At 47.9% G+C, this 13,531-nt stretch overlaps 1 protein-coding gene across 4 annotated transcripts in view; it reads left to right on the top strand.

The window, feature by feature from the left end:
* ACSF3 (acyl-CoA synthetase family member 3) overlaps positions 1-7,085 on the top strand; it is a 91,765-nt gene extending 84,680 nt beyond the window's left edge. For 2 of the 4 annotated variants that reach the window (XM_061594420.1, XM_061594422.1), the window contains 2 exons: positions 274-385; positions 6,758-7,085. In XM_061594420.1, coding sequence (XP_061450404.1) covers positions 274-385; positions 6,758-6,878 — 233 coding nt within the window. In that variant the 3' untranslated portion in view covers positions 6,879-7,085. Of the gene's footprint in view, positions 1-273; positions 386-3,598; positions 3,701-6,757 lie in introns of those variants that run through there. The other 2 variants (XR_009758859.1, XM_061594421.1) reach the window with 2 other exon arrangements.
* The last annotated feature ends 6,446 nt before the right edge of the window (positions 7,086-13,531 follow it).

Below are 13,531 nucleotides of genomic sequence, written 5' to 3'. Positions count from 1 at the left end.
TTGGAAGCCTCAGGAGGGGAGAGTGCTCTTGCACTCTGGCCCCGCTCGTGGGCTTCCCACAGGCATCTGCATGGCAACTGTGTGAACAGGATGCTGGGCTACAAGGGCCATTAGCCTGATCCAGCAGGCTGTTTTGTTCTTGTTACTATTTAAATGTACAGTAGGTCCCCTGGTACCTAAAAGAAAGTAAAGGCAGAGCTTTGTGGGTTTCTCATGGGAGGGAGTTCCTATTGCCTTCTCTGTGTGACTCTTTCACGCTTCCTCCCTTTCCAGATGTGGCTGTGATTGGTGCCCCAGACATGATGTGGGGCCAGAAGATCAGCGCCGTGATCAAAGTGCGCGAGGGCCAGACACTGTCTCTCACAGACCTGAAGGAATGGGCAAGGTAAGGTGTAAATATACTGGCAAAATGCTGTTGATTTCTCCTTCTTACTGTAATGTGAATTTCCTAGTTCAGCCTTCCCCAACTGGGTGCCCTCCCGATGCTTTGGACTACAATTCCCATCAACCTCAGCCAGCATGACTGTGCTGACTGGGGCTGATGGGAGTTGTGGTCCAAAACACTGGAAGGGGCACTAGGCTGTGGAAAGCTGTCCTAGTTCAGCAGTTGCAAATTCTATCCACAGGGGACAGTTGTTTGCCTCTCCTCTGTTGCAGTTTAGTGCCACCACAGACCAGAGATTGGTAGCTATCAGCTTTTATTAGAGGGGGTCAGGTGACACCAGGAGCCAATAGGGTTCCAGTTGGCCCTATAAAGCTGCTGACAGTAGCCTAGCTGTTCAGTCTGAACATGTTATTCAGGTGTTGACTGGACTGCTTGTGGAGTGTCTATCTCCACCAGATCACCAGTCATAGGACCCAATGGATCTGGAACATGGTGGTTAAATCCTTCTGACCCATCAGGCTACAAAAGTGGCTCTAGATTTTTTAGGGGGGGCAATGGGCTTTCAGTCAAATTGCCCACCTTCCCATGCTGCCAAACTGGGCCTAAATCTGAGAGCTGCTCTCCAAGACTTGTTAACAAAAAGACTTTTCCCCAACAGCTGAGGTAATCAAAGCAGAATCCTCCCCCAGTGTTTCATCAGTTGTACCAATAAAATGTTAATAAGGGTTCCCTTGTCCCTGGTGGCTGCTCCTCCCACCCTCTGAGAAACACGTTGGATGCTTTTGGAGGGTATGTGAAGCTGCTGCTGTTGACAAACCACAGGCTTTCTTGTTTCTTCCAGGGCTGCACAGCTGCCCAATTAAACAGTCCCCAGGATTTGCAAAAATCACAGTGGGAGGTCTACAATTTAGCAAATGTGAGGAATAGTCATTTCTGGCCTCTGTTGCTCTGAATAAATAGTAAAGAAACCTCATCCCTGGTCTCTCACTTCCCTGCCTGCCTGCCTACCTATCACCATCCCAACCCAGCACCTGCAAGGCTGAATGTACACTTGCACAGCACCCAGTGAACCCACTTCTTCCCTCAGATAGAGCATAGGAACCACCAAAAGAGCCCTGAAGCTGGATCATATCAAAGGCTCTTCTGGACCATCATCCTGCTTCCCTCACAGTGGCCAGCTAGGTGCTCTATTGGGAAACCTGCAAGGAGGGCTTGAGCAAGACATCGCTCTCCCCACTTGCAATTCTCAGCAACTGGTATTCAGAGACATACTGCCTCTGACAGTGGAAATGGAACGTAACCTATCCTCTCTCCCATGCTATTCAACATCTATATAAAGCCGCTGGGGGCCATCATCAGGAGATTTGGGCTGCAGTGCCACCAATATGCGGATGACACTCAGCTCTATCTCTCATTTAAGTCCTCACCAGAGATGGCTGTGGATACCATTTCCAAGTGCCTGGAGGCCGTAAGTGAATGGATGGGAGGAAACAGGCTGAAGCTGAACCCCGACAAGGCTGAGGTACTGCTTGTGGGAGATAGGAGGAAGTTGGGTGATTTTGACCTGGTGTTGAATGGGGTAAGATTGCCCCTGAAGGACCAGGTTCGCAGCCTCGGTGTTGTTCTTGATTCCCAGCTGTCCATGGAGGCTCAGGTCGTGGCGGTGAGCCGGGCAGCTTGGTATCAATTACATTTGATACAGAGGCTGCGACCCTACCTCCCTGTCCATCTGCTCCCACGGGTGGTACATGCCCTGGTCTCCTCTCGCTTAGACTATTGTAATGCACTCTACGTGGGGCTACCCTTGAAGACGGTCCGGAAATTACAGCTGGTACAGAACGCGGCGGCACGTCTGATCAAGAACAGCCGCCGCCGAGATCATATCACTCCAGTACTTAAAGATCTGCACTGGCTACCAGTTGTTTACCGGGCCCAATTCAAGGTCTTGGTTTTAACCTTTAAAGCCCTACACGGTTTTGGTCCAGTTTATCTAAAGGAACGCCTTCAGCATCACCAGATAGGCCGCCAAACGAGATCAGCCTCCCAAGACCTTCTCTCGGTCCCACCAGTCAAAACAGCTAAGCTGGTGCGGACCAGAGAGAGGGCATTTTCAATTGTGGCCCCTGCCCTCTGGAACTCTCTGCCTTATGATCTCCGCCATGCCCCCTCCCTGACAGGCTTCCGCCGAGAACTGAAAACATGGTTTTTTAGGCAGGCATTCGAGACCTCTGTCTAATTTAGTTTAAATTTTTGTATGATAGGGTTGTTTTGGATTGAGTATACTTATTGTTGTTTTGTATTATATGTTATATTTTACTCTATGTTATATTTTAGTCTATGTACGCCGCCTAGAGTGGCCGTTAATTCGGCCAGATAGGCGGCCTAGAAATAAAATTTTATTATTATTATTATTAACCATCATGGCTGGTAGCCCTCGATAGTTTATCCTCCATGAATTTGTCTAATCCTCTTTTAAAGCCTTCCACTAGGTTTCCTCTTTGGAATTCCCAGAGGAAAGCTCCGCCCCTGTCTCTTGCATCTGCCAGGCAGTGCTGAGTCCCTATAATGGTTGTTCCAGTGCTGAGTTGAGAGCCAGTGTGGTGGCCAAGGCTGGAGTGTACCAATACCCTCCAGATGCTTTGGACTACAACTCCCATCAGCTCCAGTCATCATGGCCATATGATTCTGGAGCTGATGGGAATTGTAGTCCACAACATCTGGAGGGTACCAGGCTGGTGTTAAGACATCACTTTCTGGCACAGCCTTGAGACTCCAACCCAGCTATAGATTCATTGGGTGGCTTTGGACAAAACACCAGGGCTTAATTTTGAACCAGAGCCCAGCCCTGAGAGCTTGCTTTTAGTGTTTGTTTGTTCTTATTTTTAAAATGTATACCCTTCTTTTCACCTTCCATAAAGTCCTTGCTCTCAGAGTGGCTTGCAAATGAAAAGCAAGCATAAAATTGCAATAATGGCCCAGTTGTTAAAACGCAAATGAACAAACTGAAACCAGCAGTAAACCAAAACACATTAAGCAGCGAAAGCTTGTTTGGAAAGGAAAGTTTTTAATTACAGGCCATTTTGTATCCTGGGACTCAGCTTTTGGGGCATCTGATATGATTTCATAAGAACATAAGACTGTCTTGAGAACAAAATAACTTTAATGGCCTCTTTCTTCCATATATTCCCCCCTGCGTTCTGTGTTCAACACCAGAAGCCATGCTCTAGATCCCTCAGTCTTATGAGGAGCTATAAGCAACTAGAAGGAACAGGGCCTTTTCTCCAGTGGTCCCCACCCTGTGGAATGCTCTGCCAGGTGAGATCCGGCGGGCCCTGCCACTGTTTTAGGCACTTGGATAGAACACGGCTGTTCAGAAAGTCATTTGGGCCTAATAGTTCTTGTGCTGTTATTTTGCTCCCTTTGTGCTTGTGTTTTATGCTGTGACAGATTTTTATGTCATTATGAGATGGCATTTTAAAAGCCCCCTTGAGTTCATTGGGTGAAAAAGAGAAATGTATACATTTTTTAAAAAAATAACAAATAAAAAGACCTCTAAAGGGTCAGACCAAAAGCCTAACATCCTGCTTCCCTAGGGACAGGACATCTGCTTTGCGTGCAAAAGGTCCTGGGCTCAGTCCCCGGCCTCTCCAGGTAGGGCTGAGAAGCTATTCCTACCTGAAACCCTGGAGATCCTCTGTCAATCGGTGTTGACAGTACCGAGCTAGCTGGACCAATGGTCTGACTAGGTGTAAGGCACCTTCCTCTCTTCTGTTATTCCCATTGTGACCAGCCTGCTGCCTCTTGGAAACCCACAGGCTTGACATGAACACAACACACACACATGCACCCCATGTTATTGTTCCCCCAGCAACCAGGCATGAAGCATCTGAAAGTATGGCTCCAAATGTTTATTTTATGCCTCTTGTGCTACGGAGATTGGATTTTTCCTGCAGTGGTTCCCCATCTCCACCAAACAACTTGTGCACGCGTGCATTTGCCCCTCCTAGGCAAGTCTAACAGTGTATAAAGTCCCCATTCCCTAAACACAAAGAACAGCCCAGTGATGGCCGAAGAGAAGGTGGTGTACCTGTGTTATGAACGCTTCTTCAGCATGCTGCACAGAGAGAATAAGGAAAAATGCATAACACAGTGTCATGTTGAGGACTGTAAAGGGGTGCAGCAGCCACAAACCGGCCGTGTCAAGTGTGAGGGACCCAGTGCAGCCTTCATCAAGGCTTTAACCCCCTTCAAAACCTCTGTCAGAGGATGTTCCACTCTCAAGTCACAGCTGTTATGGGAGGGGGCAGGAGACACAGGTGTTGCACATCTCCCTCTTTGCCCTTGTGCCCCTGAGACCGGAGAGCAGACTGCATTCCTGAGAGAGGAGAAATCCAGTCTGAATATGATGCATCTCTGAGCAGCTTTTGAGCACCTTGGGAAGGGTCCTGGGTCCTCTCTCTGCACGCTGCCTCCCAGGCTTTGCATCCCTGCCAGCTCCACTCTCAGCCGCTCGGTGTGTCTCTCCTCTTTATCTTTCACATCACTTGCCTTCCATCATGCTTCCCCCACCCCTACCCCCACCTCCTTTTTCTCCTGCTGTCTCTGGCAGGAGACACATGTCCCTCTTCAGAGTCATTCATTTCGTGGCTTTCACCTCCAATTGCCTCCCGGTGACAAGCGGGCCCTGAGTTTGAGGCCTCCTCCACATGGCAGGATTGCATCAATAGTTTGAAAGAAAGGCAGGCAGGCAGGGAGAGGGGGGGGGAGAAGAGGCCTGACATCCTCAGTGTTTTGGCATGCTGCTTCAGACTCTGTGCCTGGGAAGGAGCCTGTCAGAGCTGGGCGTGGGCCACGGTTAGTGGTGTGACGAGAGAAAGCATCTGACACACTTTGCAAAGAGCAAAGTGACTTTGTTTCATGCTTGGACAGACCCCTGGTGGGGCTTAATTAGAAGTTGCACTTGTCTGGCGTCCTCCCCATCATGCAAACCTGTGCACAAGAGGAGCGTGTGTATGCACACGTGTGCATGGTGTGGGATTGTGTGGGGGAGCGGGGGTTTGAAAGGCTCCTTAGCGCTTACGTTGACAATTTGTCATTTGCTCTCCCTGCCATACCTAATTGCAAGGATTGATGAGAACCCATTAAAAGTGATCCATTCTGCTTCTTGGAGGTGCTTTGTCTGGGCACTCTTTCATACATATGCACACACACAAGTTGTGGTACATTGTTACTCATCCTTAAGCATCCACGTGCATTGCTGGGTGGCGCAGCACAATCTGTGGGTACAGACAGCCCTCCGCTTAGCTGCCATTCTCGTGCGGCTTCCCCCATCTGAACCCCTAGCTTTGAAGACAGCTTATTATTCCATCAGAATAGGCATGACTGATTTTGTAAGTGTGTCGGATTAGACCAAATCTCCATCTAGTCCAGCATCCGGTTTCCTACAGTGGTCAGCCAGGTGGCCCCCACCCCACCAGAAGCTCACACACGTGAGAGCATCAGCAGCCCTTCTGTGTTCTTGTCATGTGTTTTGCATGCAGAAAGTCCCAGGCTCAATCCACAGCCCCTGCCTGCAACCCTGGAGAACCGCTGCCACTCAGACTGTAAACCTACCAGTCACCAGATCAAAGCGCTTCCATTAACCACACCTGGATGGGGAATGGGTCGATCTGCCGATCAGTTGCCAAATCTCTGAACCTGATTTTTTTTAAAACAACAACACTCAAGCTAATCTGACTAGGTTTTATAGTAAAAAGGGGGCAGGGTTTGACTAGCGTTGTGTGCCCCCCGTTTTCCGAAGAGACAGGAGGAGGCACTCTGGAACCAACAGAACAAGGAGTGTGTTTCTACCCTCAGAGCAGACAAGCTAGCTAGATGGACCAGTGGACTGACTTAATACAAGGCAACATCTTGCTTGCTTTTTAAACCAGCCTTTGACTCAGACCACGAGGACCGGGTTCCAGTGGAGTCATTCCCAGTCCTATCTGGAGACACCAGGGATTGACCCTGGGACCTTCTGCACACAAAGCACCTGCTCTGTACCACAGAGCTATGGACCTTCCCTAGTGACCCTTAGATGTTTGGGGAAGAGCCATCGCTCAGTAGTAGAGCAACTGCTTTGCGGGCAGAAGATCCCAGGTTTAGTCAGCCTCCAGGTAGGACTGAGAAGGATCATTGCCTGAATCCCTGGAAAGTCACTGCCGGTCAATGTAGACAGCAGAGCTGGATGGATCAATGGTCTAACTCAGGGTAAGGCAGCATCCAGCTTGGGATCACAAGGGAAACCAGGATTCAGCCCTGGGGCAGGAGTGGGGAGGAGATGGCCACCTGCGGCAGCCGGCTCATTAACCAGAACGTGCTTGTGTGTCTCAGAGAGTTCATGGCGCCTTACACAATCCCTTCTGAACTGCTGCTGGTGGAGGAGATCCCACGCAACCAAATGGGCAAAGTGGACAAGAAGCAGGTTCTCACACAGTTCTACTCCAGCTCGTGATGGCAGCCCCTGGTGGACGTTGTGCAGAACGGGGAGGCTTCGTGGCAACACCCTTGCAGGGGAGGGTGGAAAGGTTTTTTCCCCAAAAGTCCCTGATGGCATCCTTGTGTGTTGACAAGCCCTTGCCTCATCATGTGTAAGATTGGGCACAATCTGTGATTTATTTTCTTGTGAATCAACGTCTTATAAAATCTGGCTTTCTCCTTACTCAATCTGTTTCTTGGTTGGCAATATGTTCTTCCCGCAGCAAGTTCAGGGTTTGGCTGCAGTATAATTTCAAGTTGCATGTCGATCTGGGATCCTGGTTTTACCTTCAGGGCCCACCGAAATTCATGGTACTCCGAACAGAAACTCCAGGCACCACATAGCAATATACTGTACCCACTGAAGGCCTCTTAATTATTTCACCTGAACAGTGACACATGCAAGCAAATGGACATTTGTTCTGCAGATCTGGGCTTACGCTTTTGATGTTCTTGGTATACTTATGGGCTCCTAAAAAGGTGATCCATCTCAGCAGTTGCACCTTCTGGAGATGAGCACCCAAGAACAGACATGTGGATGCAAGAAGGCGGAAGAGAGATATGCCACCCAAGCACCCAATGCATAATGCAGGGCAATGTTTATGCTATAGCAACAAAAAGAAAATCTTGACTTATATGGCACTTTAACAGAAAGTATATAACAGGACCTTTAAGCGATTCACAGTTGGAATAGATTAACAACGCAACCCTGTGCATGTTCACTCAGATGTCCTTATTCCCAAGTAGGGAGGGATGAGTCTGTCAGTTTTAGTTTCTCGTTTTTCTCATCTTAAGTTCACTTAAATCCATTTCTGCATCATTTTGATATTATTTTTTTAGTCCTCACAAAAATTTATACACACTTTTGCACGCAGTTCTAATATGTGCAGTTTAAAGACAGTTTTGCTAACATGCAAACATTTTGCAAGCCATTTTCCTAATATGCATTTTTATACATTGTTTCCACAAATATATGCAATTTTTGCACATTTTGCATAGAGTGGGCTCCACTGTAATGGGATTCCAAGAGAGATGAAAGAAGGGTCATCATAGCTTATCATGTGTGCTGTAGAACGAGTGTCATGAGTGGTTTTGCTGCTCTGATCAATGCGCTTTAAAATGCTTTTACTTCTACTTCAGAAGACGCTCCCTTGGTGGGTGGGTGGGGGACACTCTTGCATTTGGGGCTCCTTTTCTGTCTCTTTGCATCACCAGTCCTGGCCCTCTTCACCTTCAGCCTGTATGCGGCATAATCGCAGATGAAATACCGCTTTCAGCAGAAATTACTCAGGCACCCAAAGCACCCTCTGCAAGTTGGTTCCTTCTGCCTCTTCATTCCACTGCTTTCCTACCAACACTTCCTGCTTTTCACCTCTCTCTCTCTCTCTCTTTAAGGGGTTTCCTCCTTTTATTTTTATGGTGCTGTAAAAGAGTCCTTCATTAGGTGAGTGTAATCTAAGCACGGGGACAGCTAATAACCCACCGTAAATTGCGATCTGTCCTTTTGCATGCTGTGCCACACACTCCTTCTGTTTGGATACAGATGTGGGCTGGTGGAGGGGAGGAAGTAGTCATTAGGGAAGAACAAATAAATGCCAGCCTCTCTCAATAACCCAGGCACACCTCTCTCTCTCTCTCTCCCCCCCCCCCCGCCTCCTTGGGTGAATCTAGTCAACCCTGAAACCCTACAGGGTTATGCTCAAAGTTCAACATGTTCAGTGTCCATCCCTGTAGCTGGCTTTGCACAGATGTTCTTCTTGTCAGCATTACTCTCTGCTGATCTTGAGTAAGCTGCAGCCGGGGCTGTGGGGATCTCCCTCGTTGGGGTTTGTTACAGTTTACTTTTCCTTTAAGAGGGTTCAGCAGCTCTCAGCAGCCTCTAGGTTCCTTCAACGTCCCAAGTCTGCCTCTGTTACCCCTACAGCAGGGGTTCCCAGACTGTGGTCCACAAGCTTCATTCAGGTGGTCCGCAGCATGTCCGCATTAACTGCTCATATTGATTTTTAATTGCATTTTTATTGCTTCTTTTAAGTCTTACATTGTATTTTATTGGATGACAATTTGAATTCTATGGAATGCAAATTGTGACGCAATAAAATACAATCTAAGAAACCATCCAGCATCATGCCCAGGGCACTACAATTGCTACAACAGGCAGAAACACCATTAAGTGGTCCACCAAGGCCATCAGCAATTTTCAAATGGCCCATGGAGGAAAAAGTTTGGGAACCCCTGCCCTACAGGAAGTCCCACCCTCTCCTCATCACCAGGAACTAAAGTTTCAAATAATATTGTGTAGTCTTTCTTGTGCTGTTATTCTTCCCCCTTCTACAGAGCTGTGGGGTTCTGGCACTCACAGTCTGCCTGATCAGCTCCGTCCCCCCACCCTAAATATATTATTTCCTGTGTTTAGCTTTCATCTCCTGTGCTGGGAAAGACTTGCAACTGCTAGCCTCCATAGGCTGTGGAGTTTCCTTTTCATGTGGCTGCTGCTCCCTTCCTTGGACAGCTCCTTGAACGTTTGGAGTAAAACCCGGAGTGGATTGCATGGCCCCACTGACATGGAGCCACCATTGGCCTGAGTCTTTATCTGCTGGTAAGGCTGGGGCTGATGCTCCTGTCCCCGTCACCAGTCCAGCCAGTTTCTGGACCAGCTGTGTCTACGCCAGAGCTTGGAAAAGTTCCTTTTTTTGAACTACAACTCCCACCAGTCCAATCTAGTGGCCATGCTTGCTGGGGCTGCTGGGAGTTGTAGTTCAAAAAAGTAACTTTTCCAAGCTCTGGTCTACGCATGGCAGTGATGAGGCCAGAGGGGGTGGAAGACTGGAGCCACCTGCCCACAGCTCTTTGCAGGGTCCTTTGTGCCACAAAGGATAACAGCAGATTGTTCCCAGCCCCTTTTTCAGCTTTTCTGATATAGAGAAATTCTTGGAAACATAACTGCACCATATGGTCGGAAAGAAGAAGGCAGTTTTGAAAATAATAATGAAAAATAAAGATTTTCCCCCCCTCGTGGCCAGTGTGAGGGGGGAATCTCAGGTTCCCCAGAGAACACCCCAATGCCCCCGCGATTGCAGTTGCCGTTTTGTTGCCAAGCTAAGCCAGATCTCGTCCATCACTGCCACAATCAGAGAGCTTTATTGTGCAAAGCAGGAGGGGGGCAGGAACCTGGCACCCTTGGTTCCATTCCTCCTGCCTCCCATTACCCAGTGGGGCCCATCACAGAGCTGGGGGTGCCAGGAAGGAGTGCTCCATTTGGGGCACCCTGAGGGAGGGATGGCGCCATCTCCTTTGTTAAAACATCAACGACGCAGTAAATTTTTTCACTTACCATATAGATCAATATCAAATTATCATGTCTCGCGTTCATAACTCTTAAGCAAGCAACAATGGGGAGAGACAAGGTCACTGGAGAATAAATAGCAGCCAGCATGCTCCACGATCTATCATTCCCGACAAGCCTCTGCACCTTGCACCAGGCCACTGACAAGATCATTAATAAAACTCCACCGTTGCCCGATCAATGGTTTGATGGATGAGCACAGGTAGCAAATGCAGTAAAACAGCTGCCTGTCACGCTTGGGTGAGGGATGGGAGCTCCGCCAAGGGGGCTGGCTGCACTGTTTTCCTTGGGGCTTTCTTCTGAAAGGGAGGAAAGGCAAGAGATCTTTAAAGGCCATTCAGCATTTGCCAATGAACACTTGAACTCGGCACCTGAGCTCTCTGCCTGGGTGGGAGGCAGTTGCCACTGCCAAGCGGAGGGAGGCACAGTGTTGGCGTTAAAGCAGGAAGGAGGGGGAGTTTCACCTCTCACCCTGCCGCTACTGGAGCCTTTCCTTGGGGCTGTGGAAGGGGCTGTGCAGAATGCCAGAAGTGTCCAGATGGGCTTGCGATCTGGGGGTGGAGGATGTAGCTGTTGCTCAGTGGTAGAGTACATGCTCTACAAGCAGAAGGTCCCGGGTTCAATCCCAGGCATTGCCATTTAAAAAAATTCCGGGTAGTGGATGAGGGAGAGATTTTTGCACCAGAGTAGACCCTGGACAGCCACGCCCAGTGAGATGGGGGGGACATCTGTGACCCTGCAGAAGTGGCTGGACTCCAGCTCCCATCAGCCCCGGCCAGCATGGCCAATGGTAAGGGATGATGGAAGATGGGGTCCAGCAATGTCTGGAGGGTGGCAGCTTCCCCATCTCTGGGGTAGAAAACATTGAGCTAGCCAGACAACCTGGTATGTGGCAACTTCCTATGTCCCTATGTTAGAAGGAGGTAATGCCTACAATGGGAAGGTAGACTGTGGATTTACTCTAAGTAGTAGGGGGGGCGACCCAAATGGCAATGAAGGAAGATGGCTTTATTTCATAAAATCATAGAATTGTAGAGTTGGAAGGGGCCTATAAGGCCATTGAGTCCACCCCCTGCTTAATGCAGGAATCCAAATTAAAGCATCCTTGACATGTGGCTGTCCAGCTGCCTCTTGAATGCCAACAGCACCCTAAGGGCAAACTGTTTGATACTCAGGCAACGGGGTAACATAGTGCTTGCAATCTATGTATTTTGTTAGGGTGCAAGGATTGTGTTTGGAGGCAGTTGTGCAAATGCTCTTAACTCCTCACCTTTCCCTGTTACATTCTCACAAACCCTCCTCCTTGCAACACCAGAAATAGGTCGTCTACTGCCTACAATTCCCTTGCCATCCAAGAAGCTGCTCTTTCTCACTTTTACATTGTAGAGCGGGGTGGGGAGGAAGCTTTTTTCTATTGAGGGCCACACTTAGAATCATAGAATCGTAGACATGGAAGGGGGCTCCAAGGCCATCGAGTCCAACTCCTTGCTCAATGCAGAAATCCACATTAAAGCATCCCCGACAGGTGGCTGTGTAGCTGCCTCTTGCATGCCTCCAGGGTTGGTGAGCCCACCACCTCCCTAGGTCATTGGTTGCCTTGTTGTACCACTCTAACAGTTAGGAAGTGTTTCCTGATTTTTAGCCGAAATCTGGCTTCCGGTAACTTGTGCCCATTATTCCGTGTCCTGCACTCTGAGATGACTGAGAAGAGATCCTGGCCTTCCTCTGTGTGGCAACCTTTTGAGTACTTGAAGAGTGCTATTATATCTCCCCTCAGTCTTCTCCAGGCTAAACATGCCCAGTTCTTTCAGTCTCTCCTCATAGGGCTTTGTTTCCAGTCCCCTGATCATCGTTGCCCTCCTCTAAACTAATTCCACTTTGTCTGCATCCTTCTTAAAGTGTGGTGTCCAGACCTGGACACAGTACTCAAGATGAGGCCTAACCAGTGCCAAATAGAGGGGAACCAATACTTCATGCAATTTGGAAACTATGCTTCTGTTGTTGTTGTTATGTGCCTTCAAGTTGATTACGACTTATGGCAACCCTATGAAACTGTGATCTCCAAGAGCATCTGTCATGAACCACCCTGTTCAGATCTTGTAAGTTCAGGTTTGTGGCTTCCTTGATGGAATCAATCCATCTCTTGTTTGGCCTTCCTCTTTTTCTACACCCTTCTGTTTTTCCCAGCATTATTGTCTTTTCTAGTGAATCATGTCTTCTCATGATGTGTCCAAAATATGATAACCTCAGTTTCATCATTTTAGCTTCTAGGGACAATTCTGGTTTAATTTGTTGTAACACCCTTCTTCTGTTAATGCAGCCTAAAATAGCATTTGCCTTTTTCACAGCCACATCACACTGTTCGCTCATACTCAACTTGTGATTAACAACAATTCCTTCTTGCATGTAGTATTGCTGAGCCAAGTATCCCCCATCTTATAATTTATTTATTTATTTATTTAATTACATTTCTAGACCGCCCTATAGCAGAAAGCTCTCAGGGCGGTGTACAACAAATAAAATCACAATTAAAATATGAGCAAGTGTGGAAAAATATATATATATATAGTACAATTATAAAACATTAATAAAATTGCCATTGAGATTTAAATTAAGATCATATTAAGTTTAAAATGTTAAATTAAAATATTTAAAAATTTACAAAATATAAAAAGCCTGGGCGAAAAGGTAAGTTTTTACCTGGCGCCGAAAAGATAACAGAGAAGGTGCCAGGCGTATCTCGTCTGGGAGGGCATTCCATAGTTCGGGGGCCACCACCGAGAAGGCCCTAGATCTAGTTGTTGATCTCCGGGCCTCTTTATGGGTTGGAACCCGGAGAAGGGCCTTCGACGTCGAGCGTAGTGAACGGGTAGGTACATAGCGAGAGAGGCGCTCCATCAGGTATTGCGGTCCGATGCCGTTTAGGGCTTTATAGGTAAGAACCAACACTTTGAATCTGGCCCGGAAACATATCGGTAGCCAGTGCAGCTGCGCCAGGACAGGTGTTATATGGTCAAATTTCTTTGTCCCAGTGAGAACTCTGGCCGCAGCATTTTGCACTAGCTGAAGTTTCCAAACCGTCTTCATAGGTAGCCCCACGTAGAGTGCATTACAGTAGTCCAATCTAGAGGTTACCATAGCATGGATAACTGTGCATTTAGTTTTTTTCCCTAGGTGTAGAACTTTGCACTTATCCCTTTAAATTTCATTCTTTTGTTTTCAGGCTGATGCTGCAGCCTATCAAGATCCCTTTGAATTTTGTTTCTGTCTTCCAGGGTATTAGCTAT

Source organism: Rhineura floridana, chromosome 13, assembly GCF_030035675.1.
Source record: "Rhineura floridana isolate rRhiFlo1 chromosome 13, rRhiFlo1.hap2, whole genome shotgun sequence".
NCBI lineage: Eukaryota > Metazoa > Chordata > Lepidosauria > Squamata > Rhineuridae > Rhineura > Rhineura floridana.
This window is presented reverse-complemented; position numbering and strand designations above follow the sequence as displayed.